Source organism: Spinacia oleracea, chromosome 1 (genome assembly GCF_020520425.1).
Source record: "Spinacia oleracea cultivar Varoflay chromosome 1, BTI_SOV_V1, whole genome shotgun sequence".
NCBI classification, from domain to species: domain Eukaryota; kingdom Viridiplantae; phylum Streptophyta; class Magnoliopsida; order Caryophyllales; family Amaranthaceae; genus Spinacia; species Spinacia oleracea.
Genome location: NC_079487.1, coordinates 88,766,803 through 88,777,763, shown reverse-complemented (window position 1 = coordinate 88,777,763; position 10,961 = coordinate 88,766,803). Strand labels below are relative to the sequence as shown.

The following is a 10,961-nucleotide window of genomic DNA, read 5'->3' as shown; positions in this document are numbered from 1 at the left end:
TACGTTTTGACTTTGGGAAAATAATTTTCGAAAATCCTAAAGTTCCGCAATCGTAGTTTAAGGATTTACCACTTTGCACTATTAATTAATGCAAAGCAGCTCTCAAACTAGAGCTCTGCAAATACCACTTTGTAACACCCTAATAATTCCTTGCTTTTATAAAACCATTTTCCAACTTAAAATAAAGGAATTACTAAAGCATTACCGCCACCGTGATAACGGTTAAGGCTATTACCAGAATTACGCAGCGGAATTAAATGTCAACTAACTTTTAAAAACCATAATTAATAAAATATTGAGGCCTCCTACAATTTGGAACCATAATGGCCCAAAACCCAAAATATAAATAATCCAAACATTTCAAACATAATTAAAATATTAAAGAAATAGTTTCAAAAGACGAAAACATGCAACTCTCTCAATCATCCCAAGCCACATGATTTCGATCGTACTTGATCTACCAACCTGCTATATTATTCTACTCCCCAACAATGCAAGTGCAAATGATGGATCATCATAGGGTCATTAAGGCAAAGGCCATGACCGGAAACACACAAAGCACGTAGTCAACAAAAGCTGAGTACTTACAAGCATAGAGTAATGAAACTAAAGCATGCATCACTCACTAAATACTAATCATCATGCAAAAGCCATATAATAACAAATCAAACAATCATGAGATACAAGACTCGACTCTTGACTCGACTCTTGACTCACAATTTAATTAGAATAAGCTTCGAACGGGCCAAAAGAATAATCCACAAAGGGAAAAGGTGATGGGAGCCAACCAAACACCAAATATAATAATAATAAAATCGGGCCATACCGAGTGTCGGGCCATACCGACGGAATTCCTGCGCATAATATAAATGGAACAATGTCTTGTATCATTAGTAGGAGTACGAGCTTTCCGGCAAGACTCCCCCCATTGTTCATACTCAAGGTATATACGTTCCAAGAGTTTTGAAGCTTGTTCTGGTTGCACTTTACGTTTATTAATATTTTATTTAAAGGCGAACTCAAGACTCGACAACATGCATACATACAATTAATAAACAACAACCAAAAAAATCTTATTTTAATGCTTTAAGACTTGTGTTCAACCAAGCAAGACATTGTGATATTACTACCATGTTCCTCCTCACCAAAGTGAGACTCCACATCATGCATATTAACATGAGGGTTGTGCCCTTGCACGACGAATCCTAATTCATTTCATACATAATATTCCCAACTGAACCCTACATGTGCGGTGGCTTACGTGAGCTAACCCTTCACATGTGGTAAAATAAATAGTACAACGAGGTACAACTAAATGGCTCAAAGTATGCTAGACATCCCGTATCCCTTGCATGTGAATTGAACCATACATGCATAAATATTGAACAACATGATTGACAATGAAATCCATACTCATAATAATTCCAACATGCTTGTTCAACAATTAATTCAATAAATCCAACATCACAAAACACATGCTCGTTCACCAAAATAAACATGATTTCACATAATGTAATTCACATCATCAACAATCATGTATTGTCATTGACAAAAAGGTGTGGTCGCCCTAGACTTGTACGTACCTTGAATACCTAAGCGTAGGGGCCACTTTGCAATAACGAGCACTCAACTAGAAATCACCTCCTATCATCAAAATAATGAAACTTGAATTATTTCCATGTTCATTAAATTTCCAGCAACTTTATAAAAATTAAAACTTCCTTTAGAATTTAGAATTCAATCGTTTTTCAATAATAAAGTCGTCTCAATTTGCAAAATCAATCCCTAGTACAAAAACATACTTTTTCCGCCTTTAAAATCAATAAAAATCGACACTTTAAACCTTTATTCAAATTTGAAAATATAATTGATTATCATAATTAAAATCATCATCTAATTGACTCATTAAGTCTAGGTTAAAACCCTAACTTGAAAATTCCAATAAAACTAGTTTAATATCATAAAAATCAATGCTTTATTAAATAAACAAATCTGAAAATTCATCCTTTAATAATTAAAACAACCCTAATGAATCACAACACACAAATCCTCAAACCACGGTATTCATAACCGGTTCCCAGCATTTTAATTACTCAAAACAATATTAATATAATAATTTTAAATACGGAATTTAAATAGAATAGGTAAGGAAGAAAAAGAATTATACCAATCCGGCCTATAGCACGGAACAACCACGAATTAATGTGATTGGGCGAAAAAGAAATCGAATTACGAGCACGAACAACACACACACACACACGCACGCGTGTGGGCGCGCAGGGGCGAAGGGCGCAGCAGCGCTTGCGCGCGGGATAGGGCACACGACACGCTGGGGCGCGCGCGCGAGAAGGGGCGAGAGAGCAGGGCACAGCGCGCGCTGGCGCGAGAGAGCGAGCGAGGGAGTGCGGGTGTGGCGCGCGAGGGGCGAGAGAGGGAGTGTGGGTGTGGCTGGCGCAAGCAACGCACACAGCAACAACAACAACGGCACAGCAGCAGCGTAAGGGGCGCGCTGGCTGGGCTCGAGCAAGAGGGTGGGCGAGAACGTGGGGCGAGCAACAAGGGCACGAGCAGCACACGAGGCACGACAGTGCTCGTGCTGTGCGTGCGGGTGAACCGGACCAAAGAGAAGAGAGAAAGAGGAGTGTTGGGCAAGAAAGAGAGAAAAGGGTTTATGACAAAATAGGGGGTCAATTAATGATGAGGAGTCCTATTTATAGGCTCCTTATTGTTAATGGGCTAGGCTTAGGAAATTAGAATTGGGCTTAGGGAATTAAATGATTGGGCTAGCTTAGGACTTGAATTAAATACTTTTGATTGGGCTCGTTTAATAAAACGAATTGGACTTTTCATTTAAAACCCGAAGCCTTTAAAAATCATTTGCAACTCATTTAATTTCCCGACTCAAGAATTAAATTCATTTCGTAATTAATTAAAATAATAAATATTCTAATTAATTAAAATACATTAAATAAAATGCATTTAAATATTATTTAAATGTTAATAAATCGAAAAATGCTTTATAAATATAATAAAATATACTTATAAATATTATAAAAATACGAGGTATTACAGCCGCCTTCAGTGAGAACGGTTAGTTTTAAATTAAAAATTGATGTGGCACGCTTTTTGAAGTAGAGATCATAGCCAGCCGCACAAGATCTGCGGCGCGACCATGTCACCACCGCAAATCTTGTGCGGTTGGCCGCCTGGCTGTGGTCGCCGTCGCAAAAAGCGTGCGACAATGATATGCTCTGTTTCAAATTTTATTATATTTAAAAAAAATCCTTTATTATATCATAAATCTCTATTTTCTTTTGTTATTCTTAAAATATATAATTTGTTTCTAAATTTAATTATTTATTTGAATTTTTTTAATAATTTTTAGTTTCATTTTTGATTAATAATATAATATTCGGTTATTGTTGTAAAGTATAATTAATCTTTAGACATGTTATCATTATTATTTTTAATAATAATAATAATAATATTGTTTTTATTATTATTGTTATCATTATTATTATTATTATTATTATTATTGTTATTATTATTATTGTTGTTATTATTATTGTTATAACGGTAGAATGGTCATTTCACGTAAAATACGCTGGCGATTTTAGCATACGCGGGCGTCGTAGGTACACTGAAAAAATTCAACATTTTGCAAGTCTACATATCAAATTGAAGACCCCGCAACATACATATCCGAAATTGAATATCCGAAATTTTCTAGTAGGGCTGTTCAATTTCGGATATCCGAATTTTTTTGATCGGGGAAATGTAATCCGAATCTGATCCAAAAGTATCGGATATCCGGATTTTTCGGATCGGATATTTCGGATTGATATCCGAAAATCCGAAAAATATCCGAATTTTAAAAAATTAAAAAATAATCACGTTTAATTTTTTTTCGGATATCCATTCCAAAATATCCGATCCGAAAACCGGATCGGATATCCGAAAATTTGGATCGGGTTATTGGATTTTTCTATTTTTTAAAAAAAATTTTGAAATATTTCGGATATCCGAAAATTTGGATCGGGTTATCGGATTTTTCTATTTTTTTTTTTTTTGAAATATTTCGGATATTTCTAATATCCGAAATGAAAAAAATAGTGATCTGAATCCGAAAATCCGATTTTTTTTTTTCCGGATATGAAATATCCGAAATCTTAAATTCTGATCAGATATCCCAAATTTCAGATCGGGTCATCGGATTTTCGGATCAGATCAAACGGATCGGATATTTTTGCACACCCCTAATTTCTAGGCCTCATTCAAGTAAATTTCAAGAAAAAAAATTAGGAAAAATGGAAAAATGCGGTCCTAACTAAGAACATTTATCTTTAAAAGGTCTTAAATACAGATTATTACTGGCAGTTCCCAACTAGGGGGGTGTTGAATTCGCGTGGTCCTTTTCCAAAAATGACCGGTTGTGTGAGTGGAAGATGAAGACTTGTCAGGTGTATTACTAAAGTCACGTGCCATTTTAAAACTGAACCACCCATTTAATTAAAAGTCCACCCATTTAATTAAAACCCACCCAATTAAAAACCCAACCCTTCCCTTTAAATTAAAACCCAGACCCCCCACCTCTTCTTCTCTGTTCTTCATCTTCCCTTCTTAATTTTTATTCGCTTCATCTTCTTCCCTTGTTCTAGACATCGTGGACAAGAAGATAGGGGCAACTACAACAACGCAACACCGCCACCAACACCCACGACTAGAGGAGAGAGGAAGATAGAGGCACCACCACCAACAAAGCGCCTCGCCGCCGACTCATTGCAAGGAAGTCGACGATCATAGGAGAGGGATACAGAGGAGGGAGGTGGCGACGCTCCACCAATAGCGGCACAATAACAACAAAATTAATAGGAGGAGGAGGGAGAAAAATTAGTGAGAAAGATGAATTGGAGTTCTCATTATTGTTGAAAGAGTGATTAAAGGGGATTCAAGTGGTTGTGTTGTTGGCGGTGAGATGCGACGGCCATCAGTGGCTACTCGTTGGGGTTTTGCGAATACAAAGAGCAGAGATGAAGCATTCAATTGATGTTTTTATTTTCCTCTTAATTTTCTTTGAAGCAACAAAATTAAATATGTAAATTAGAAATAAGCAATTGATACATGGAAATATGGAATGACAATGCCCCGTTATTTGTCACATAATCCTATGGAGGGAGTATTTTACATAAAAATATATTTAACACATGGAAGCAAACATAAACTTTGGTATTTCCAAATAAAATACAAAGATAAATAAAATAAGGGAAAATAATAAAGATAAATTTAAAAAATTTGAAAAGATTTGACTTACAAAACCGATCATCGGTAAAAAGGACAACACAAAGTCAACATCCCCTTAGTTGAGACCTGTCAGTAATATCCGTACTTGAGACCTTTTATTGATGAATTTTCATAGTTGGGACCGCCTTTGTCAGTTTTTGCAAAAACTTAAGTACAAGTATCAAGAAGTTCATCCTACACATGATCCTAAAGCTAGGTAATTTCAAAACCAAAACATGAATTACTTAAATGGATTCTCATGGAGGAGTGAAGAACAAATCAAAGAGCAAGAACACCTTTGGAACTCTCGGCAAGAAGAGTAACAAGAAATTAACTTGAGCAAAGGAAGTGGGGTGCGGACGAGCGCCCCCCCAAGAGCATGATTATTGGAGAGGATATATATATCCTCTCCTCTACTCTCTCTCCTTCTCTCCTTTTGACACATCATTTTCTCTTTCTTCCATATCATTTCCCGCTATCTACTTCCCCTTCCTCTTCCTTTTTTTTTTTACCCCACACATCAAAGAGGATCCTCTTTTGCTTCATCTCTCCTACTTTTACATACCCCACCACATATATCTTTCTTATTAAAATATTTAATTTAGAAATAAATATAATTGCAAGTGTTTAAAAAATAACTAGTGTGCGGCCCAGGCGATGCCCCGGTTGCTACTTTGAATAATTAAAATTCGAGATTCTTTTTCAACTCAATATTTGACCAAAATGCATTTAGTCCATAAAAGTGAAAAGATGAATTGAGCTCATCAATTACACATGTACGTTACCGTCATTTATCATGCCAAATAATTTTTCAGTTAGATCATCTTACAATTCGTTTAATTTATTTTCAAATGGAACTACGTTCTTCAAATTAATAAGATATATGCATGGCATTTCTGTAGTTGATGCTTATGAGACTTATGATATATATCATGTTTAATTCATTGTTCTCCTAATATCTTAATTGCTATTTTTTATTCCAATATATTCCATAAAAAATAAAAGGTAACATAAAGATTTAGTTGTTTTAGACTTCGTGTTAACATGTGTTTATAAATTAATGTGCATGGATAAGCAACAATTAATGGTTGGTTAAGATGGTAATGAGAGTTATTCTCCAAACGTGAGGACTTGTGTTCGAACCTTATTGTACTGATTTTTGGTTGTCAATAACATCATATAACCTTGGTGAGTGGATGACATGGCGTAAATAGGAGAGTTCTACATGACACATAAACTTTTTTCGCAACGCCTTTTAATATATTAGTATAGATTTAGCCTAATTAATTATTTTTCCATTACAATTGATAAAATAATTCGATATCTCACATCTGATTAAATTATATTATAAATAAAATTTGCATTAAATAACAGATCAATAATTACTTACTAAAGACGGTAGTACATTAATTACTACAATAACACGTTAGTGTTTTAATTACTAAAACAGCGAAAAACATGAAAGAAATTAATCGACTAAAATACATATTACATTAAAAATCTACGCCACAGACGATCTCCTGGATCTTCCCCATAAATGTTCAACCAAGTCGTTTTTCAGTGAGAAATGAGTTGTTCTATCACGAACTTCTTGTCTTGTATCCATCAATCTACGAAAATTTTGTGGATCATAATGCCCGGGTGTAACAAAGAATGTTGTAGCGTTTCCGGTTGATGATCCTGCCATATTTTCAGGTTGTTCTTGGGCAAACTCGCGTGGATATTTATAATTCAAATAAGTATCACGCTCATCTTCAACAATCATATTGTGCATGATGATACATGCCATCATAAATTTCCATAGCATATCAACGTTCCATGCCAAAGCAGGTTTCCTAATTATTGCAAATCGAGCTTGTAGCACACCAAAGGCACGCTCTACATCTTTTCTAGCGCTCTCTTGGCGTTCGGTGAACAACCTTTGCTTACCGGTTTGCGGGGCAGTAATGGCATCCACAAACATGGACCATTTTGGATAAATCCCATCAGTGAGATAATACCCCTTCTTGTATGTATTTCCATTCACGGTGAACTGAACTTGTGGAGCTCGGTTTTTTATAATATCATTGAAAACCGGGGAACGTTGAAGTACGTTTATGTCATTGCACGACCCTGTGTCCCGAAGAAAGCATGCCAGATCCATAAATCCCTTGAAGCAATAGCTTCTAAGATCACAGTCGCTGTTTTAGATCTACCTTGGTACATACCTTTCCATCCACCTGGACAATTTTTCCACACCCAATGCATGCAATCGATGCTCCTCAACATGCCAAGAAAACCTCTTTCATCCCCTTCTCTAAGAAGACGTTGGACATCTTCAGGCGTTGGTTCACGAAGGTAGTCAGTGGAAAAGTGAGCAATCACTCCATCAACAAATTGTTTAAGACATTCTCTAGATGTGGATGCACCAAGTTTTAGATACTCGTCGACTTGGTCAGCTGCACAACCATAGGCTAACATCCTTATAGCCGTTGTGCATTTTTGAACAGCTGAAGCACCCAGTCGCATCGTTGCATTTGGATGCTGTTGAAAGTAGCGATTACTTGCACTTAATGTGTTCACAATGCGAAGGAAAAGAGGTCTTCGCATGCAAAACCTACGTCGGAAATTATCTTCGTTGTATATTGGTTGGTCACTGAAGTAGTCTGCAACTAAACGATCGTGAGCTGCTTCACGATCCCTTTGCATAGTTATTGACAGGCTAAAGTCGTATTACCTAATAAAAAATAAACCTAAAATCACTAGCTAAATAGAAAGGGAAGTCAGGATCGAATCCACAGGGAAACAACGTTCTTTCTACTATTAAACGACAGGTCTAGACTATTGGGAATAACAAAAAGGGTTGATTTGGTTGATTAATACTACGAAAATGTAAAATACGAAAATATCAATATTAAAAGAATCTAGGGCGACGGTTCACCACAAATGCAGACTAGGGATTGACGACAGACAATAATAAACAATTAATGACTATAACTAGGAAAACATGCATCTCTCGAATCTTATGAATTCCTTAGGAAATTACAACTAGCAGGCTCTCGCTATGTACTAGAAATAAATCCTATCTATAACCACAGATCATGAACGTACATCAGAGAGATAAGTAATTTGTAGAGAGAAGGCAGAGCAAAGATAGTTCTTAGGTTTGGTGGTAATGAATTGAATTCCTTTTACCTAGGGACCTGCACTATTTATAGTGCTAGGGTTTTTCGGGAACTGGTCCTGCATGATTGGGTGTTATGCAAGATCGGGACACGTGTCCTGCTAAGTTTTTGGAGGCTTGGTTTGGACCAAGTGGGCCTCTTAATCGTTTGGGCCTTGGCCCTGTGAAGTTGAGAAAAGCCCGCAGGCAGGCTTTTGGGCCTTTTTTCTGGGCTTTGATAGTACAGTCAGGTGGCATTCTTTTAGGCCACATCATTTGCCCCTCAATGAGGATGCCCCTTCTCCCTGTGGGGTAGGCTGCTTGATCGGAGGGAGCGCCACGTGTGAGGGCTTTTCAGAGCTTAGATTTTCCTTTAAAAGCTTTAGTTCCTCTTTCATTTTTCTTTTGTTACAGAGTAATTTTTCTTAGAGAGAGAAAGCAAATTTCGTCCTGCCAAAGATCTGCCGCTTGAGTGTTCTTGGATTCGCTGTCCAATGTTCTTGAGGGTTTAGAGGATTTGTCAAGAATTCTCATCGGTTTGATCATTTTCTGGTAAGTTCTCTATCAAGACTTTGTTTTTTGTATGCTTGTGGGACCTCTCTTGTTTATTGTTTATAGTGTTCTGTGGAGGCGTCTTGGGGGTTATGACGCCTATCTCTTTCATTCTTTTGCTAAAGTCAGACGTCCTGTCCCTTATGCAGGACGGCATGGCTCGAATTAGACAAACAGCCAACGTGCGTGCATGGGTTGCACCGCGAGAGGGGGACGATAGGGTTCCTTTTTCGAACCCGTCCCAAGGAAGTAAGAGTGGAGTCCGTTCCTCCCGTAATACAGGAGACGGGGCCATAAGAACGACACATTCTCCTAGAAGAAGGAAGAATGTGGCTTCCCGTCCCCGCGTTCCACGCGAGGATTTTGAAGATGACTCCTCTAGCTCTTCAAACGAGGAGTTTGCAAAAAACCTTCCTCCTATGGTCCGGGGGAAGGAGGACGTCAATCTATTTCCGTCAGATATCTTTCCCAGCATGAAATGGCTGAGGTACCTGAGGGAGCAGGGACGTGACTTTGAGCGTTTTCTGCTTCTGCCCCCAGGTTTTAGTCTTAGGAGCCCTCGACCCCATGACTCCGTGGACCAACTCTCCCAAGGAGAGGTAGCTGTTTATACTGCTGCCTTTAGGTTGGGTCTTAGATTTCCATTGCACCCCTTTGTGATGGACGTTTTGGAGGGGTATGACATTGGCCTTGCTCAATTGACGCCTAAGTCTTGGGCAAACGTTTTTGGTTTTATTGCCAAGTGTGCTTTGAGCGGCGTCACCCCTTCCTTTCCTGCTTTCCTTCGTCTCTTAGTCATTTTCCCTTCTTCTCGTTCTCCCTAGGGGTGGTTCACCCTTTACAGCCGTCGGGGATATAAGACGGTGGTGGGTAAGACTTCTAGTTGGGTTTGGTGGAGGAAGAAGTGGTCTATTGTTCGAATGGAAGACCTCTCTCTTTCTAGACGTCTTTCTAGGTGGAACTGTCGGCCCCGCTATTTGTCTAAAGCTGACGCCTACCCTCGCCTCTCGTCCAGAGAGTGGGGACTAGTGAAGCCCTTGTTCCAGGCTGAGATGTATCGGCTGTCGTCAAAGAGCCATGCTTGGGTGCATAATGCTTGGCTTCCCCATGTCGGCCAGTTCACCAATATAGTCTTTCTTTCGGCCATTGGTCTTTGTTCCTATTTGAGTAGAGGTAGTTCCCCATAGATTTTCACTCAACATTCTTTTTTTTTTTTTTTTTTTAACTAACCCTTGGCTTTGTAGGTTCTGCCATGGATCGCCTATCCTCCGAAGACAAGGGTGTAGTGGAAGTACCCGCTTGGCTGTCCGAGGTGTATATTGAGGACATTCTCAAGGCCGTGGAGGCCAAGAAAAAGGACTCCTCCAAGAAGTCCAGCGAGGGTGCCTCTGGTGACGTCGCCAAGGTAATTTTTTTTATTTTTTTATTTTTTGCCTCTGTTCATTTCTGATCATGATTTGGTCGCTGACTTCCTTCATCTTTAGGAACCCACTTTGCAGCTACAAAGAAGCGTCCTGCATCTTCGACGGAGGCTCCTAAGCCAAAACGACCCTTCTTTAAGAAGATGGGTCCGGCCGATGCTGTCACCAAGCCGTCGGTACCAAAACCGTCCGCTCCCCTGGCTGAGGGGGAGGTTCTTCCTACCCAGACGTTCATTCCTCCTCCTGAGGAAAAGGAGGTTCCTTCCCAGGTGGACACTGAAAGGGATTGTACTGCCGGAGCAGCTGCTGACGAAGTAGCAGTCGAACAGACTGAGGCTACTGACGCCACCACCTCGTCCAAGGAGGACAAGGGTAAAGGCAAGGAAGCTGAGGCTCCTTCTAGTGATAATGCCTCTACTTCTCCTGCAGCTTCGCCAATTGGTTAGTGTTTCTGTACTTTAAATATGTTATATCAAGTTGGGATTTGCACAATGTTTGATAATCTTGGCATTTGGTTCAGTTGAGATGTTCAAGCGGATGCGACGGGCCGAGGTGGCGAGCATCCC

The 10,961-nt window shown here is 38.9% G+C and overlaps 1 protein-coding gene across 1 annotated transcript; it reads right to left on the bottom strand.

Moving 5' to 3' along the window:
• Positions 1-6,781: 6,781 nt before the first annotated feature.
• LOC110779856 (uncharacterized) lies at positions 6,782-7,968 on the bottom strand. The gene is made up of 2 exons (XM_021984321.1): positions 7,488-7,968; positions 6,782-7,392 (listed from the first exon to the last, which is right to left on the bottom strand). Exons 1-2 carry the CDS (start codon positions 7,966-7,968, stop codon positions 6,782-6,784), a joined length of 1,092 nt encoding a protein of 363 aa, XP_021840013.1.
• Between the last annotated feature and the right edge of the window lie 2,993 nt (positions 7,969-10,961).

Bases quoted from the DNA above. Each gene is read 5' to 3' on its own strand.
- LOC110779856 (XM_021984321.1), bottom strand. From the start codon at position 7,968: ATGCAAAGGGATCGTGAAGCAGCTCACGATCGTTTAGTTGCAGACTAC. The intron at 7,393-7,487 runs GTATGTACCAAG...TTCGGGACACAG, and splicing joins TTGTCCAGGTGGATGGAAAG to GGTCGTGCAATGACATAAAC.